Here is a 19,602-nt window from a genome sequence, read left to right on the forward strand (position 1 = left end):
GAGTTTAGCAACACTATCGCATGCAAAGTAGAAAGTGTGCCTAAGAAACCATGTAATCTAGCTAAGGAGATTTCCAGGCAATGCCTAAATGCCCCCTGGTTTTCATCTGCTGCTTATATCAAAGTCCAAGAGGGGCAATATAATCTTAAAAGGGAACTATCAGATAATAAAGATTCAAGATTCGCTAATTTTCAAAATCCCCAGATTTCCAGATGGCAAATGATGCTAAAATCAAGAAATGGCTTCCAGGCAAAAATCATATTCAGGGCATGGTCTAGGAATGAAGCTAAGGAAGTGGCTGTAAGCCCTCTGTTAAAGACCTCAGAGAGATCTAAATCCGTGTCTCGATGAGCTATTTAAATCATAGGGCTTCTAAGCCATGTAAGGGTGATGTCCCTCAAAAGTGTCAGCAGAATCTAAAAGTGGAGAAGGAATGATCTTGAAGAGACAGATGGGTGTGATTTTCTCTAGGGTGGAGGTGGAGGTGGCCATGGAGGGGAAAATGGTGATGGGAAAACAAACTAAAAGGCAAGTAATATGGCCCAGTCAGTAATAAGAATGTAAGATTCAGCATATTGCTGATAATTAAGACATAAGCAGAGAGAATGTAAATAATGTTTATGAAGATTTTCAAGGCATAATTCTTTTTAGAGACAATGGAATATTAAAAAATACTCAGTTATTCAAAAGAATAGAAATGCAAAGGAACAAAGAAGAGATGGGACAAATAGAAAACAAATATCAATGGTAGACCAACTAAAATATGAACAATATGTATTTTACAGAAATATAAATTTTTATCCTCTTTTAAGTCTTTTGTGCTATTGTTGCCATATATTTAACTTCTATGCAATTTATAAGCCCCATATTATTTTGTTATGTTTAATTTAAGCAGTTAATGAATTAAAAAATAATTAAGAAAAGCTAAAAGAAAATTAATAAGAAACCCACAAAATTGTATAAAGAACTATATTGGCAGAAACACTGTCAATTTAGACTGAAAGAAACAAAGACAGTACAAAATGTAAAGAGGTCTTTGAATCTTCAAAATTCTAGGAACAGAAACCAGCCTGAGAAAACAATGACGTGAGAACATAGGATACTTTCCATGGAAAAGGATGGATGACTCAGAGGCTCGGGCCAAGAGTCTGAAGCCATGAGCCACAGACAATTATTCCCAAGCAGAAGTATGAATGATTCTAATCAAGAAACTTCCAACATTAATCTGGTTGGATTTCAGGTCTACTTCTCCCATTTCATCCTTTTATGAAAGGGAATGTCTACAGTAGATACCTGATGCCTGTACCACCACTGTACACTGTGGCATAGCAAGAGATAACTAATTAAGTCCTCCCGGCCCTCTCACCTCAGCATTTTTCTCTCTAGTCACTACTACGTAGGCACTAATAATAGGCCAACTTTTTAACCTGTAGGCCATACTATTCTTTTGAGCCTAGAAGGAGTAGAATAAAAATATTTTACTACTATGGGGTAAGTACAGGTTGATTATATCTGTTAGGTATAAACTATTACTTATCATTTCTTAGTTCCCGAAACATTTTACCAAGTTTTTAAGTGGTAGGAATACTAATTAGATCAGAGTAAAAATAATTGAATATCAAACTGTTAGCGTACCGAATTTTGTGAACCGAGGGACTCGCGAGCTGTGGCATGTGGGTCACATTTGGTGCAGCGTCTATTTTCACAGAGCCTGTGAGCTAAGAATGGCTTTCACATTTTTAAATGGTTGAAAAAAAATCAAAAGGATATTCCGTGATGTGTGAAAATTTCTGAAATTCAAATTTTACCGTCTATAAATAAATTCTGTTGGACCCAACCACGCTCATTCGTGACGGCTGCTTTTGCGCAGAGCTGAGTAGCTGCCACGCAGACTGCGGCCCTGAGAGCCCACACTGGAGACCGATGCCGGCCTCTGACTTACAGCAATGTGTGCTTTGTTTTCTCCACTAAATCCGATGCTTTGATGGATACTTCTGCTGCTCTTCAAAATTCTTACCTTGCTCTATTCTGAATTTTTAAGTATCTGCCATTTTTCATGAGCTAATGAAACTTTCTAGGGTATCCATTTTGAAGCAACATTTTATTATTTTCTTTAGATCTGTCAATAGCACATTTTCACCCTGCTTGGTGATTTGATTACTAACATGAAGTCACTGAGATTTGAAATTCTGCAGTTCAAAAAACAATGCACAATCTATACACCGTGCAGGTCATAGGGGTAAAAGCAAATGTAGTTCCTTATGAAGTGGAAGCATTCCCATTTCAAGCAGTTTAACTAGCCAACAGTGCTCTCTATTAACCAGTAAAGGACTTTAACTCAAAGGGAAGGAGGGGGTGGGTGGGAACTTGTACGTATATATGCATAACCCATGAACACAGATAATAGTGTGAAGGGCTGAGGTGGGCTAGAAGGGGTCAGTGGTTTATAATAAAGTTTAAAAAAAAAGAAGAAAAAAAGAAAAGGACATTAACTTAAACAGACTATACACAAATTCTCCCAATTGATGGAAATGTCACCATCCTTGGTTTGCTAAGTTACATATAGCTTCCCTTGACTCTGAACTGCCATACACTCACTCACACTGTGGTCCCTACTTGAACTCTCTAGAATGTAAAGTTCTTCTTTGAAGACCAATTCCTCACTGATTATTGTTCTCAACCTGATCTGAAGTCTACTGAACTGGGATATTTAGGGCCCCCTGTCATGGCCAGTATGGCTGTGCGGCTGAAGAGGTTCAATGATTCCCTAGGAAATAGTTCTGTTCTTCCTCTGATTGTTTAGGCAAGCAACTGTTGTGGGAAACCCAGCATGTTAAGCCACTGTGCCTCAGAGCGTGTGCTGGAAACTGTAAGGAGAGTCTTGAACTTTTCATTTATAATAAAGGGTTTTCCAGCTTCGGATTTCTGGCATTGGTTGTGTCCATGTTTCTTCCCATCCTGCTGGGACTGACTGTTGTTAGCAACCTCCTGTGTGGTTCCGCGGCATGCTGACCTCTTTGAAACCTCTCCAGGTGTCATCGCCACTCTCTTGATCCCTGCAATCTTAGCTGCACTGTTTGGTGGAGTGACGGTTCTGTGAACTTTAGAAATCCTCCCTGCGACTGTGATCTGACTCACACCCAAGGTCGCATAAACAGCAGACACAAATGTTCCTGAAACCACGCCTGCGGGGCGATGCAGGATGTGAGTTGGAGTCTGGAAAAAAGAACAGCTTGCTCACTGGCGAGGCCAGGGCTACCTCCAGGTGCGCTGTGAAGCTAAGTGGCTCGTTCTCCCTGATCCTCGGATGGAACCTCTCATTAGAGCACGAAGGAATTCCACGAAGACCCCATGGGCCCAGTAAGACCTCTGGCTTCAAAAGATCCTAAAACACACTTCCTTCAGCCAAATGTGGCTGTGGGAGAGACACTGTGGTTTGCTGCTTGTTGTCATTTTTTTTTTTTTTTTTTGAAATCTGATCTAAGTTTAGCCTAAGATTATAATGAACACAGCTCATTCTGAAATTTGTGTCCAGAGGCTGCAGTTACAGATTTAAAAGAAGAAAAAAAAAAGTTTAATAGACACCTGTCTTATGTCTCCAGTTTGTCATTAAAAATTATTTGTTTTTTGGTAATACAGTTAAGGCCTTGTAAGGGTTCCTACTTGGACTAAGGACCCCATTAGTTTAGCTTTAAGAGCGGAGTATTAGACAGTGACTTCCAAACCCTTCTTTTAAAGCCTCACAGCTTGGCTATCCTAACAGACAACTCAAGCTGCCAAAACCTAGGAGCGTTTGACGACGTTTTGAAAATAACACTAGATGGAGAATGAAAACACGTGGGATGCCAACTCGACTGCTATCTTAGCTTAATATTTCTAGTTTGCTCCTTGCCTGAAAATATGCATAACAAGTAACACAAACCACACAGGGATACTGTGAAAACCAAATTAGTAAAAAATACAAAAAAGACCTTGAGAAAGGGCAAGAGCGTTAATATGAAAGGTGTTGAGAAGGCCATGGCTGTCCATTCTTTCTCGTTGATCTCCTCCCACCCACAACTGTTTGCCCATAACATGAAGGGTGATCATCAGTACAGCCACTCATAACACCACTGAGCCAGCTGTTCTCACGATCACCCTCCCCAGGTGGCTCCTGGGTCCGGGGAGCGTTGAGGGTCAAGAGGGCCATGGTGGTCTGCATCTTAGGGGACTGTAGGCAGTAAGCATCCTCTATTTCACTTTCTTTATGTTTGTTTGTTTGCTTCACATTCTGAGTCCAGCAGCTGTGTGTGAATGGGGGACCAGGCGACAGGTACAGTCAGTGTGACAGTGGGAAAGGGCATGTAGTGAGAACAGAGCCACCGTTGTCCAATCATGATTCACCTTACTCACCGTAGATGAGTAGTTCCCTTATCCCCCTGGGAAACTGGAGGATGCAGCAAGGCTGTAAAAAGGTAAGCTGCCTCGATGGGCCCGTGACTCAGGAAAGAAATACATGTTGAGAACAGACCAAGGACAGGACACGCTTGATTTGGTTGCTGTGCCCAGACCCTGACCCCCTCCGGGAGCTTTCTCAGGAACGCTGACCACAGTCCGGTCCCAGGGCCGGGCTGAGCTGGCTGCGTCATCACAGACTGGCCACCTTGTTACCGGACCCTGAGCTCCCGCAGGCCGGGCTGCAGACTCTGCCTCCCCTTTCCCTGCCACACTGGCAGCTCCAGCTGCACAGAGCTGTCTTCCCCCTCCTGTGCGTGTGTGCGTGTGCGTGTGTGTGTGTGTGTGTGTGTGTGTGTGTGTGTGTGTAACCAGCCAGCTGGCGGGGTGGAGGTAGGGTGTGGGGTCAGAGCAGAATTTCTGGGGTGACCTGCTGCTCTCCCACACTGCCGGCGTTATTGGAATAAACACTCATATATGATTCAACCTTGTCTGTGCTTAATTGGCTCAAGTAGAGACAGGCAGCCCGGACCCCTTGGTCGTCCAGTTACCAGTGGACGATAGCCCACATGGCAGCTTCTCAGAGGCCGCCTTCCCGCCACTCACTCTCTGCTGCGAATGCAATCACCATGGGAGCCTTTCAGAACTCTAAAAGGCAACAAGTGTTGGCCCAGGTTGTCTGGGTGGCTGGAATCATAGGGGGTCATTTTTATTTATTTATTTGGTCTATGTATGTTCTCACTTTTGCAATAAATAAACAAAATAAAAAGGAACTTAGTTTTGAAACAAATAAATAAAACACCCTTTAATTATGTTATAAGAGGCAAACAACCAAACTTAAAAATTCTCTAACACGGAAATTTCTCAAGAGGAAAATTTGAAAATAAGGGCAAGTCATTCACTCTGAAATTATGAGTCCAATATTAAATCACTTGAAAAATATTTGTAAGAACTTTTTAACTAAAAAGGATTTTTGTAGTTTTAAAGTCCTGTCACTTTAACTAGAATTAGTTTAAACAATATACTTAAATAAGAATTGTATTGTATCTACATTTCCCAATTTTTACAGTAATAGTGTGGCAATTCATGAAACAGCAAGGAAGAAATCAGAAATCCAGCTACTGGGGTGGGGGGAGAGCAAGCGGGAGCCCGAGGGGACAGCATGGTCTGAGGCCGGTCTATGGAAGCTGGTCCCAGATGGGAAAACTTGTTCTCTAATTTAATGACTTTCTTTTAATCACAAGCAGACAGTAGTTTCCTTATTACCCCGAGTTTTAGAAATACATTATTCCTGAGAGTACTTCCTAGGACTTCTTTTACTCATTTAAGACCACATCTTTGTGTTTAATTCACCCTCATATTAGCCCTGCGGGGCACATCCCTCTAATTGTTCCCATCGAATGTGACAGGCAAATGGAATTACCCTGCTTGGAAAACAGACATCCTTTGGTATGTCTCTCCTCAGTGCTCCCCTGGGCACAGTCTGTCGTCCGGCTCGCCTCATCACAGAACGGGAGCTGTCCCTCGGAAGGCGAGGGTTACCTTTGAACTCCCAGTGCCAGGCACATGCTTGGCACACGGGAACAATCTGGATAAACAGCCCTGCTGTTTACTGTGGGGTTACAGACTCTGTCCCCAGCAGGGGGCTTGCAGGAGGCAGTCAATCAATGAAACTCTCTCATCATTGACGTTTCTCCTTCTCTCTCTCTCTCAAATCAACAAAAATATATTTTAAAACATCTGAATAATAAACAAATGAAATATAATAGCCAATGATTACAGTTTATCAAACACTCTTTGGTGCCTTATACATATTTATTATTTAATCCTCACCATCCCATGAAATAGTTACTGCTATTATCCCCGTGTTACACGTGAGCCGGCCAGGATCCAAACCTACGTCTAGATTCAATCTCGTGGCCACCGTGCCATTCCACCGCCCGTGCTCCTGGGAGAACGTCCTCCCCAAGGGACGCTCGGAGCACTGTGTCCCCATCTCTCAACTTTTTCTGGGACCCGTGGGTCCTTGGGAGACCCAGCCCAAAAAGAGGACACAGGCATACCCCTGCAGAACGAGTGGACCGCCAGCCTTAACGATCGCCCTGCCTGCGAGCTGCTTCTCACATCACATACCTGCGGGGACCTGTGCGAGCGCCAGCTGTACTGGTGACGGTGGAGGCTCGCCAGCAGGACGTTCTCATCGGTGTCCACCTGGCCAAACCGCAGTGTCTCCTGGGTGTCATTACAGATCACAAAATGGCTGAAGACCAGCTCCTCCTCCTCGGGGCATTGGTTCTGAAAGGAAAGGGATACGAGAGCCAACGTGCATCAGATTAACTGCAAGATGTTTGGCAGCTGTCTGCCCGGTGGCGACTGTTACAACGCAGGAACACTCAAGGATCTGCTGTCATTAGCCCGTGTATACAAAGTATTCTATACTTCCAGGACAAGCACCAAAAATACCTTAAAGAGATCTGACGCGGTCCAAAAATATGTTTTGACTTACACTCCTGCAAAATAAATCATAGGCACAGAGGAGTAAAAGAACAATGAGATCCCTCAAACTTTGAACATTTTAAAATGAATTAACATCCTACGGAGAACGCTGAGCTGGGTAGTGCACGTGTTTGAGCAGAGTGCTGGCGGCTAGAATTACCGTGTTCCTGGCCTTCTCAACTCGGCAATCAAGACCAATTACAAAGCCACAGTTTGTACCCTACAGAAATAAGGATCTTTTAGGTAATATGTCCCCAGATCCCTTAAGGGGGAGGGAGTGTGTGTGTGTGTGTGTGTGTGTGTGTGTGTGTGTGTATGTAACTGTGCTCAGGGAGAGATGCAAATAAAACCACAACTTTCCCTCTATTGTTAAGAGGCTGCACACACGAAACAGACCCGCTCCAGAGTCAGGGGAAGCCAAGTTGCTGTGTGCAAGAGAAGCGCTTTAGCTAAAACACAGGTGCTGGTGTCTGTTGCAGCTCAGAGTCTTCAATCAGCGCATGTCTTCCATGAGCCTGTGAAGGCTCAGCACATTGGTGATGATCTCCTGTGTTTATACCTCCTTTTCAACTGGTTGGTGTCTCTCCTGGCTGCTGTTATATTAAACCACGGGCAAAGTGATAGAGAGCTTCTGTTCTTACTCTGGGTAGGTTATGGCTTAATGGACAATAAACAAAGAGAAAAGCTAAGTAAATGCTGCACTTTAGAAAAAAGGTATAAACCAGCCCATCGACGTGCAGACAATGGGAGGCAGCACGCTTCTCCGCTGGCCTGTCTCCTGGCTGTGGATGACAATGGCGTCACAAGGCCACACGCCGTCATTTGCCGTTTTACCGACGAGAGGAGAGCCTAAGGGGGTGCGTCCCTCACGCGCTCAGGGAGTTACGTGATGGTGAAGCCTGCAGCCCAGTGGATGGGTGAACCCACCTGAGTCCAGCCCGGACCAGGACCCGGCCTAGAACTCACCCTGAGCAGTTGTCCTGGGAGGAGGAACCCATTCCTCGCTATCGCCAATGCCAGAGGGGGCAGAGCTGTGGCTGAGGCTGGTGAAGAGGCCCCGAGGGAGCTCCTTCCAATGCCCCCGAGGACTTCCAAGCTCTCGCTCTACCACCCAGCCATCCCACCAAGCCTCTCTGCTCTTGGAGTGCCACCCTGCTGGGCGGCCACACTAACCATGAGAACAGCCCCTGGCTCAGTAGCAAAGGAATGACAATGTCGGTTATCTGCCGTCTCCATCATGCTCCTGGCTGCGGCTTTTAATCCTGAGCCGCAACTTCACCATCACCACATCCACCTCCTCTCCACGTGCTCAGACGGCCCAGCTCCCACAGCCCCTGGCAGGTCCTCCCACCCGATCCTGACCACGCCCAGCTCACCCGACGTCCCTCTCCTGCCTCACAGCCTGGCCCCTGCTGCCACCTCCTCCCTCCTGGCCCCACAAGCTTCCTTCCACTCCGCCTGCAGGCCCGTGTCCAGGCTCCGTCCACGGAGCAGCCTCTCAGACCTCCTCACGTCAGGGCCCGGACTTATGCTCGCATCTTACTCATCTCTCACCTTCGCAGGATTACCCTGCTGCGACTAAGGAATTGTTGGTATGAACAAAGGGTCCATACTGTCCCCATCACTAGACTCCATGCTTCCTAAAGGCAGGAATCAGCCTGGGCTATTGATAACTTTCCCTCCAGTTCTCAGCATGATGCCTGACACATACAATACTCAACAGAAACTTGTGAAACAAGTATAGAAGTTTAATTTTGAAAAGCATGAATGCAATAAATGCTCACAGTAGAAAAGTTAGAAAATACAGAAAGTACGGATTGTTTTAAAGTCTCTAACTGCGATGAACATTTTGATGAATTTCCTTCCAGCAGTTTTTCTCTTGAGTGTCCCGCCCGTTCCTGTCCGAGTCCATCCTATCCAGTCCTACCATTTGCACCTTATGTAAGGCTGTAATCCAACGGGAGTCACGTGTACAATTAGTCCTAATGGTTTTTCCATCTAGCATTATGTAAGCAACACAAGCTGCTCTCCTTGTAAACAGCTTCCCTCTCCTTTAGGCCCAAGAGCACAAACACAAAGACAGGACATGCTGCCAAACTCCCACCTAGATAACACACCCCAAGGTTGAAATTCTGTTTTCATCATGAACTGGGGTCTCTGCGACGGTGACATAGAGGTTAAGTGACCAGATGAGGCTTGAGTAGAAAAAAAAAAATCATATTACTTTCCTCATCTCTGAAAACTGACCTTTCATAAATGAGGGTTTTAGGAAAAAATGAAAACGAAGGAACACAAGGGGGTTGTTTACATTTTTCTGAAGAATGCTCACAGTCCTCGGGGAGCTGTTTCCCCACTGCTCCTTCAGCGTGGGGCTCGTTATAACTGCAACACGCTGAGGCATTTCTTGGACTGTATTTTTAAATTCTGGTATAAAAAGATCATACACATTTCATGTGCCTCCCAGAGGCCAAACCTCAGAATGTTCACTCATATGCGTAATTGAAAGGTGGCTTATTTACACGTAAGGTTTGCGTTGGAGTGTTGTGTAGGCATTTGTAGTTAAACAGAGATGTCGTTTTGGTGTAAGACAAGACACATGAGTGTAAGCTTGATTTTTAAATAAAAATCCCCTTTAAATGCTATTTTGTTCAGATGTGGGAATGTAACATAAAAATAAAAAGCAAACTTCAAATGTCATTTTGATCCTTAAGCTGGTTCCACAAGACATTAATCATTCACAAAGAAAAGAAAAAAAACAACAAGAAACTACCACCAGAGAAATCAGACACTAATGAAGGCTTCTGTTAATCTTGAACTTGTGACCTAAAGGTGAAAGGCCAAATTATTTCATGCTTCATCTGTTTGGTCCATCTACACTGAATACAAATGACTTGTCTCAGAGATGAATCTGATAAAAACTATATGGAAAACCCAAAATGTCCTGCTTATTAAATTCATATTTCTCATTGGTAACAATTATACTGTATTGATCACTATACACACAATAAAATATAAGTTGGGAAACCAAGTTTCCCCTCTAAAGGGGATAAACCACATTCTGAATATTTTAGAAACAATGAACTTAATAACCCTTTATAAGCCCATTTCAATGTCAAATATCCTATAATTCTGAAGTTGTGCATTTCTGTATTTACTTTAGAATACACAGGGCTAGATGCCTACCACATTAAAACTTGGTGGCAAGTACCCTTGACACGGGAGGAAACAAGAAAATTACAGCAACAATTACAGAAGTATATCCGCTTGTGGCTCATGTTAACATTGCCAAATCCCTGTGTAAATCAGAACCAACTATTCATAGAATGTACCTGTCAGCAATATGCTACGTGACATATGGCTCTACTTAATCAAATATACAATTCCATTAAAAAAAAAAAAACCTTCAGAATATTCCTTCAAGGCACTGAGCTAGCCAGTCATTCGCACTCTGATGTGGTTTAAAACATTTAAATATTTATGTGCTGTGTTATTTGGATGTATAGCTGTGTCTAAGAGAATGTTTTTACCCTAGGAGGGGGCTGGGATTTCTGGAGGCCATTTTGCAGTAGTTGTTACACACGAGTCCCCTCATAATGGCCCCCGATACCAAGACAAAAATAGCCTACGTTTAAGTTCTCTATCAATGACTCTTTTATATTTTCTAGGTTTGTTTTTTATTAAATGCATTGTTCAAAATATGACAAAAAACAGAAATTGGAGCCATGGAAGTTTTTTTCACATCGCTATTTGAACCAGCTGCAAAGATTTAGATCACACTAGCTCTTATTTTACGCATGTCCTTTGCAACAAGAAAACCATGGAATGCCCTTAAAAAGGAATTTTAAAATATAAAACAGATGTGTTATCTTCTTTCCCTTTGCTATTGTAGTGCCATGTTAGGTAATTAATTCCTTAGTCTTGTATAGGTCTTTGTGCACATACAGAGAAGTTTATTCCCATAAAGATTCATATGCTCCAGAACTCAAGCCCCTCCCCCCTCGCTGTGCCTGTTCCCACGTGAAGTCAGTGCAGGATGAAGGACCATTTCTCGTGGGGAGCCAGCTCCACACACATGCACGAAACATACTCAAATGTGGGAAGTGCCTCAGCTTACACAGCAGCACGAACTTTATGGAAATACAATATGATACTGACTATCAGAAAGAGAAGCAGCGATCTGTTCTTAAATCACAGCATGTTATCCAAACATTCAAATTAAAATCCATTACCAAGTGCTTTTTAATGATTCAAAATGGCAGACTGTCGCAGGAGAGAGAGTGAGCCCATGTTGTGCTCACATGTTTCCTCTGCGAGAAGATGGAATGTTTATTATAAGAGAGGTGCGCCCACGGCCCTTCAGCCTGCAATAGATGCTCAGACAACTTGATACATAGCTAAGCTGAAGCTTTGGCAAACGAGAGCCATAAAACTTGAGAAAAAAAAATTTCTGGGAATATGTTACTTTCCACACAGATGTGGTACATTAGTTACAAAAATGTGGGCATGATCTCCCATGCATATGGAGAGAACCATATCCTCCAAAGCTTTTATGCATCCCTGAGCCAACACAGAGAAGGCCCCAGATAGGACGGTGCCCATCAAACTTCCTTCTCTCACACTCAAGTTAATGCTTCTCATTAGAAGTGATAACACAGTGCCTGATCAGAACTCACACGTGGACAAGCTGCCCGTGGTCTAGGATGCACGTACCTGCTGCCACGCTTGCACTGCCGTGTTCAGGGAGTGGACCGCGTGCTGCCCGATGTCTACAAACATGGAATCGACCATGACGGTGCAGTCGAGCCGCTTTTCTGCTGCATCGCTGGAGACGGCCATCTGTCCGGAGACGCTGAAGGGTTTCACCAGGCTCTGCATCGTCACGTTCCTGCACTCCAGCAGCTTGCAGTCCGCCTGGGCCGAGAACTGGATCTCCTGACAGACAGAACTGCTGCTCCACTGCCGGAGATACAGGCGCGGCTCTCTGAAGGAGACGATCATGTACTCCAGCTCAGGTGGCACATTTTTATCCGAGACAAACGGCTGTAGGTAGGGCGGCGGCACTGTAGAAGTAAGAAAAAGAGCCATGGAGATGAGCCTGTGCCTTATAGAAATAAAGAGATGACATTCAAATTCTTCAGTTCTTGGTGATGGAATTCGATATTGGAGGTGGAATATTAATAGGTTTACACGTTCTCCTGAAGATAATGAAGTATTTGAACTGCCATTTGATATTGGCAAGCAAGACTGGTTTGTTCAACCAGCAGGCCTCTTAAATACATATTGTCTCCAAAGGTTACAGTCAGATTCACAGACAAACTTTGATCACAGAGACAAGAAATAAAATGAAAAGGAGGTAAATACCCGAGGAGAGTTTCTGTATCTGTACAGATCAGAAGTGTCTGTATCTGTACTCACTAAATCTCAAAAGCAAAGTCATGACTCAGAGAGTTAGAAAAATCAGGTTGAACTCCATTTTTGCTGAAAAGGCAAGATGTTTAACAGCAGCTGTGTTTAGTTTTAATCTGATTTTTCCCCTTTTTTTTCCATTACATGTAGGTTGAAAACCTAATACCCGAATCAAAATGTATTGACTAGAAAAGGTTTGGTAAAGGCTTTGAGAAATAATTATTCATGTAATATTATCAAACCTATAAAAGGCCACTTTGGGGCTGTGGGGAAATTTAATCTTCGACTGTACAAGCCTGTTAAAGTGCCACTTTTTCAAATTATTGGAGAAGTTGCCAATCTTTTGTAGAAGGTAGTCATGCTTTTAAAATAAGGTGATATCAAGCATTTTTGGAATCTAACTGCCATTAATGTAATGGGTCAGGATGTAGAACAAAAACAGATGTATTTCTTTCAAAAAGATCTAATTGCAATAGTAGCAAAACCTGCAATTTTAGTAACTTGCTTGAAAATTTCTACCGGAAATATGCAAAATCATGTCAGTTCAATACAATTAGTAACCTATACAATAGGTCCATTTGATAGCTCAAAGTAAGAGGCACACCTGTTATATGAAGTCAACTTCAGAATAACTTTGCCAGTGCTCACTGTTGGGGGAATGATGCTGCTTCTAAGACTTTATACCAGCGTGTGGGTGGTGGTCAGCAGAGAGGTCCTTTGGGTGGGGAAGTGATTAGCCATCACGGCACTTTGAAACATCACTAACACTCTAGTGCACAGAATGGAAATCCCCCCAAAACTTTTTTACCTCCTCAAAAGAAAGTATCTGCATAAAAACAGATGAATTGTGTCTGGAGAACCCAGAAGACAAAGTAATGAATATTAAGTGGTTGTTATGCTGATGCTAAAATGAAGAGTACCTGTGCCTAGTTGATCCAAGTGATGACAAAGATGGAACTCCAGGTAAGCAAACTGGAGGGAGATACAGAGAGATGGGACAAACCACGGGGTGAAGCAGGAGTCCACACGGGTGCAGGCAGCCAGGGCCGTTGGTGTTACAAGCTGGTCGCAAGTGCTCTGAGAACCAGACTCACTTGCAGAGCTAGGGAAAGAAGAGAAAAAAGAAGTTCAATCACCTAAATTTCCCAATATCATCCAGTGAGATGTCTTTCGATAGAGTTTTTAAAGCTAGCACCCATAATCCTATAGAGTCAATGTTATCAAATCTTTTGTATTTACTCACATAAATTAGTTGTTTTAAAACATTCAGGCCCTGTGATTAGTCCCTATGAGCTACTAGCAGAGAAATTTCAAAGCCTTTCCTCAAACCCCAGGCCATGCTGACCTCCCTGCAATCCAACATCTCATGTAACACATGGACAATTTGCTCTCATGTTAATTTAAGATCAACACAACTCAGAGCATGACTCTGCTGTTCAAAACACCCAATACTTTCAGTGTCACATAATGTTTCACTTGTGCAGACTGTCCACATCCATGTTCCCATGTGAACTAGTTCAGGACTGTTTACTGAACACCCATTGAATAGTCCTGACAATGATCAGAAGAACTCAGGTCCCGTGGACCATTACCCTGTACGGCCCTGTCTTCACTTGCCCATCCTCTTTACACCATTTCATACAGTAACTCTTACTAGCAGGAATAGTGAGGGCATCGGCGGGAGGGGAGATGTTTGTGGTGGTGGCTGCTTGTCTGCAGGGGCCATCCTGTCTGCTGCCTCGCCTTAGAGCCAGCAGAAGCTTGAGGGATGGGAACTGTGAGGGGCAAGGTGCAGCCCAGCCACTGTGCATGCTGAAGTGATGCTGCCTATGTGCCCCTCTCGGTCTTCCTCGCCCTTCTTTCCAAAGCTAAAATCTGCTCTGCAGTTATGGTAGCTTGGCTCCCAAATCCATGAGGAGCCTCGCGAAGTAACACTGTGATTTACAGTATCCTAGGGAGAACGTTGACAGGAAAAACTGAAGAAATAAATTCTTGGTTTTCCAAGAACTCACAGTCTAACTGGTGATGTAAAATATGTGGACATTTAGAAACATTATACAACAGAGCCACCACCCACGGATAGGAAAGTCAGAGGAGCTGCCAGAGTGGAAACAAGGAACTCGGGACAGTGTGGGGTGAACCATGTGGATGATCGGAGTGCGGGTCTTCTGCTGAGTACTGAGAGAGGCTATGGCAAAGCTGGTGAGGAGGAGAAGCTGGTGAGGAGGAGAAGCTGGTGAGGAGGAAAGCTGGTAAGGAGAAGCTGGAGAGGAGAAGCTGGTGAGGAGGAGAAGCTAGTGAGGAGGAAAGCTGGTTGGCAAACTTATTAGTCAACAAAGCCAAATATCAACAGCACAACGATTGAAATTTTTTTTTAGAGCCATTTTTTTTAAACTTAAACTTCTTCTAACACCACTTCTTCAACATAGACTCGCCCAGGCCGTGGTATTTTGTGGAAGAGCCACACTCAAGGGGCCAAAGAGCCCAATGCGGCTCTCGGGCCACAGTTTGCTCACCACAGACTTACAAGAACCCACACCAGCTCCCACTGGAGTCGCCGAGAGAGGAGGGACCACAGAGCGCCCACACCTGGTGGAACTGTGCCTTCCCTCAAACAATCCAGTTGTGGGTTCGGAAGCCAATGGGTTCCTTGTGTTTGGATCTTAGAGACTGCCCAGAAACTGATAGTCAGAGAGCTAGATGCCATCTTCCATTGGCTAATAACCTCCTGCACTTCCTACCTCCAGAGGCTGGTGAGCTGAGGGAGCTGCAGACACCGGACATTCTGCCAAGGATCTGCTAGCTTTCCGTGAGGGGCTTCACCGGGCTCTGCTCCGCAGACCCTCCTGGGCATGTGCAGTGCTGCCTCCGCCCGACGCCAACCCGGCGGGCTCTGCCTGCCCGGAAACCGTCTTGCGGTTTTGCCTGGATTACAAGGCGTGGGTAACAGCCTTCACCTGCACGGCTTGCCATCCTAGCCGCACAATCAAGTCATCTCATTGGGTGCAGCTGCTTTCCTTTTTCCTTTCCGGAGGCCACAGGGACAGGGAATGCCCGCATCCTGCTTCCGCGGGAGCTGGCCATCACGCCCCCCAGTTTCCTAAAGCTGAACTTCCTCCCATCTCGTTGCCCAGAGTCTCCCTGGGAGCAAAAAGTTTAGCACTTCATAACAGAACCCTCCCCTTTTCTGGCTGGCCAACAGGGCCCCGCGCTGGTTAGTCAGTTTAATAGGAACGCCTGGTGTTTACCTTTAGTTCCCAAGAGGGATCTCACGCACACTGACATTGCCCTCCCTGAGGGTCCGCAGGGTTGGGGACCGCTGGGCTAAAAGCTCTCCTCCGCCTGCAGGGACACCGCTCTGCCCAGGCCCGGAGAGCACTGTTCTTTTAAAAAATGTTTCACCTCTAACTCAAAATAAGAAATGCGCTTTTGTTGTAGCCTGGTACACGTTAAAACGAAGGAGCGGGTAGGCGGTTTACTGAAAATATGACACCGATATTTTAAAAATTGTGGTGAGATACACATAACATAAAATTACTATTTTAGCCACTTAAAACTGTACAGCTCTGTGGCATTAAGTACATTCACACTGTTGTGCAACTGTCACCACCATCCATCTCCAGAATTCCCCAAATGAAACCCTATACCCATTAAACAATAATTCTCCATCCCCTCTCCCTCATTCCTTGGCAACCACTATCCTATTTTGTCTATAAAATGGACTATTCTTGGTATCTCGTTTAAGTGTAGTTATATAACATTCGTCCTTTTTACACTGATTCTTTCTCTTTTATTAAAAAAAAATCCCAACTGCAATTGATTTCATCACCCACTAATGGGCTGCAACCTGTGGCTTACACAGGCTGAGGTGGGTCCTCAGGGAAAGAACTGCTCTGTAAAGAGATGACAGAGCGACGGAGATAGAGATAGGCAGAGAGGTGGCCCGGGGTCCCGAGATAAGCACCATGCCATAGAGACCGAGTTGGCAAAATCAGCCCAGAACGTAGGGTGCGACCTCAGTAAATGGTCTTTTCATTAAACTCTCCTCAATCACCACGTCAGAGTGTGCCTTCCGTTTCCTGTCGGGTCCTAACTGAGAAGGGGGTTTATTTAGGCTTCAGCAATGGGTGTGGGCAAACGCATAGGTGATGAGACTAAAAACTAATGGCTGAAATGGATATCTGATCAGGGCTTAACGGTCGTATCTCTTGCTTCCAGTCCAGTGCACAAGCAAAGAGAAGTCTCTTCAAGGCAAAGGCTGTTGTGGAACCTAAGCTTGACGTTAACTCTACTTCCAATGCTAACTCAAAAAAACCCCCACCATAATCATTACTCATCATTCATTTTCATATGATCAAGCAAACCATTAGTTAAAATAGTGGCATGTAATCATTGCATATACAGTGATTAACTAAAGATCATATACCTGCATGGGATAAACAGACCAGGTGTAAGAGAGTGAATATTTTGTCTCCAGTTCTTTGCTGAAGACAGATCCTCTTGGGACTAGTTACGTCCTATTCATCCCTTAAGCCAAGGCTTTAGCTTAGAAATCAGGTTCTCAAGGCCAAAGAGCTAGCTGGGAAGGGAGCCAGGTCTTGGAGGCAGGCCTGCAATGTGAAATTCCCTATTAAGCAGTGCTTCTACTGCACAGGTACAGTGATGCTGTACCACCACTTCATGATAACTATGGACATGGGAGTTATTTTGTACAAACTTTTTTTCTTCAGTAATGTACAGTCTGATGAATATCCTTTTCAAACCAAAGAAAATATTACTTATAAGACCATCTCTTATTATAAAAGTGTCAAGTTTTTGTCCAGTTCTAGATTTCTAGTACAAGATATACTGGAGCTAACTGTAGCAGTTTCTTTCATAATCAAATGTTGACATTCATCAAAGCACCGATGTTTTCTTTTTAGAAATCGGTTGAATTTATTGTCCATTCTGAAAAATGTCTTATTGGTGTTTTATTATGGAGGCTTTTAACCCAACTTTTGAAATTTAAATTTCATTAATATCACTTTCTACCTTTAAAATAGTTAATACCAAACAATTTAAAGCAAGATCAATTGTGAAATATTAGGTAAGTTGAAAAATCCCAGGTGAGGGCAAAAGATCTGTGCTTACAATGTCAGGAGCTTGGTGAAAAATTGTCTGAATTTAATTGTCTGCATAAATTTCCAATCCCAAAGGTTCCACATTTCTGTAGTGCTAAGTTTACCACAAAAGTAATTTTTATGGCTGTTTCAGATTCAGAGGAATTAACCTTGTCTAAAATGCTTCTTTCAATAATGAAAATGCATTCTTTCATAATTAGAATCAAGAAATGATTTCTAACCTGACAATAAGTTTTATTACACATAGTTCTATTTTCTGAAGTTTTCTCATTTTTAACTAGGTAACCTATACTTAGATTAGGCATTCTTTCCATCCATCTGCTAATTCTCACAGGATGGGTGTTCTTTTCATTGCTGCATTACATATAGGTAAAATCAAGACCCAACACCTCTGATACATTTTCACTAATCGTAAATTACTGGGTACCCTATGAAAAAGGTAATTATTTTTGAAGAGCCCAAATGACCTAGAAGTAGATATAAAGTATGAAACATATTATCATTAAACAAACAAAGTCATCAATTAACAGACTAAAATGCTAACAGATTATTTCACTGTGATATAATTATGCATGGGATAGTTTCATACTTTCCAAATGTTCTTCATTGAACATATATTGTTATTAATAAAGAAGAGTGAAAGCATTCAAAGTCTATAAAATATAAAGTAAAAATCAGAGTATCAAATGGTGTACTATGATTATGAGTTTGCAAAGGCATACAATAATGGCAAAAATAAAGGTAACAGAAAAAACAGTTGATTTTCAGGGTGTTTGAATGGTGGATTCCTTTTATGTTAGTGTCAGATGCTGTTTGAGAAAAAAAAAGGAGGGATTATATAAAAAGAGTAAGATTCTTCCATCAGGAGAACTGGAAGGCGAAGGCAGGGTACTGGAAACAATGGCAGCAGGGGGGGGGGGGTGTCACAGGCCACTGTCCACAGAACATCACATGGGCAAAGGAATGCTCCACTTCTTGTGATGCATTACTCCTTTCATGGGAGCATGAAGAGAAAATGCTGAGGCTACCTTTTCTCTACTTTCCGTTAGTGGTCAACACTGGAAATGGGGACAATCTTGGTCCTTTTAGACAGTAACCAGGTATCCTGTAGGAGGTGTGGGACAGGAAGCTGGCCATGGGTCAGAATACCTCTATAACTCTAGAGATGGATATGACCAAACCGAATCTAGAGCTGAATACAAGTTTGGCCATTAGAAATCCTTTGGGTGTATTATTTTGGTTAGCCAAGTTTTTCTAATGTCTGGAGGTTTGTCTTTTAAAATTATTCTAAAAACCACCTAAGAAGGAACTACTTCCAAGAGTTATCTTTTTTAGAAGGAAACAATTCAATGTATTTATCCATTCCCCTCACCCTCCAATTTCCTAAGATTATCATTATACAAATTGTGAAGTATATATGGCTCCCCCCCTCCCCCCCATATTTTTTGGTTCAGGATGACTGTATTACTTTGGTAGCTAGTTTTTTGCCTTTTTTATATTTAAGGAAGAGGTTCTGAGTCAAGGCTTAGTATGAGCAAATGGGGAGTTTTAGCAAACAGATTTGAAGCACCAGCTCTCTCTGCTTCCTGGCTCATCGGCAGTTGAGGCAGATACAGCTGCTAGCTGCTGAGACAGCTAAGTGAGGGGTCATCAAATAGGATGACAACACTGGCCTCCCAGCGAATGCCTCTATTCCATCTCCACTAAGTTACCTTTGGTCATCAGCTCCGTTTTGACTGCTGTTCAAGACAATTCTCCAGAGATCCGAGGATACCAGTGTCTTCTGGTCATTCACAAGATTGACATCTGGCAACTGCAGTTCACAAACTTTGCTTTCAGACAGACTAAATTCTCGAAATGCAACAAAAACCTTCTGGAGTTCATCCCAGTATTCCAAACTGCAAGGAATCTATATGAAAAGAAAAAAGGTTTCAGAGGGTGCAAATAGGAACTGTGCTGCTATATTTGTTAAAGTGCAAATTAAACATTCAAAGAAGTTACGGCATTAATAAGACTTTTCAAAAGAATTAAGTAGTTCATAATTCCTTTATAATGAATACTTATATTCGTGTTTACCTATTTTATTTTAAAAGACCCATTCAAGAGTAAGTGAGCTTTTCCGGTGGTGATGCCTTCCCCAAGACAA

At 43.3% G+C, this 19,602-nt stretch overlaps 1 protein-coding gene across 5 annotated transcripts in view; it reads right to left on the bottom strand.

Annotated features, from left to right (window-relative positions):
- Positions 1-19,602, bottom strand: part of VPS13B (vacuolar protein sorting 13 homolog B) — a 513,325-nt gene that overhangs the window by 66,160 nt on the left and 427,563 nt on the right. For all 5 annotated transcript variants that reach the window (XM_045581364.1, XM_036436747.2, XM_036436745.2 and 2 more), the window contains 4 exons: positions 19,169-19,365; positions 13,257-13,438; positions 11,641-11,990; positions 6,568-6,729 (listed from right to left, as the gene is read on the bottom strand). In XM_045581364.1, the coding sequence (XP_045437320.1) occupies positions 6,568-6,729; positions 11,641-11,990; positions 13,257-13,438; positions 19,169-19,365 (891 nt within the window). The remainder of the gene's footprint in view (positions 1-6,567; positions 6,730-11,640; positions 11,991-13,256; positions 13,439-19,168; positions 19,366-19,602) is intronic.

The sequence above is a fragment of the Pipistrellus kuhlii genome, unplaced genomic scaffold (genome assembly GCF_014108245.1).
Source record: "Pipistrellus kuhlii isolate mPipKuh1 unplaced genomic scaffold, mPipKuh1.p scaffold_m20_p_14, whole genome shotgun sequence".
Lineage (NCBI taxonomy): Eukaryota > Metazoa > Chordata > Mammalia > Chiroptera > Vespertilionidae > Pipistrellus > Pipistrellus kuhlii.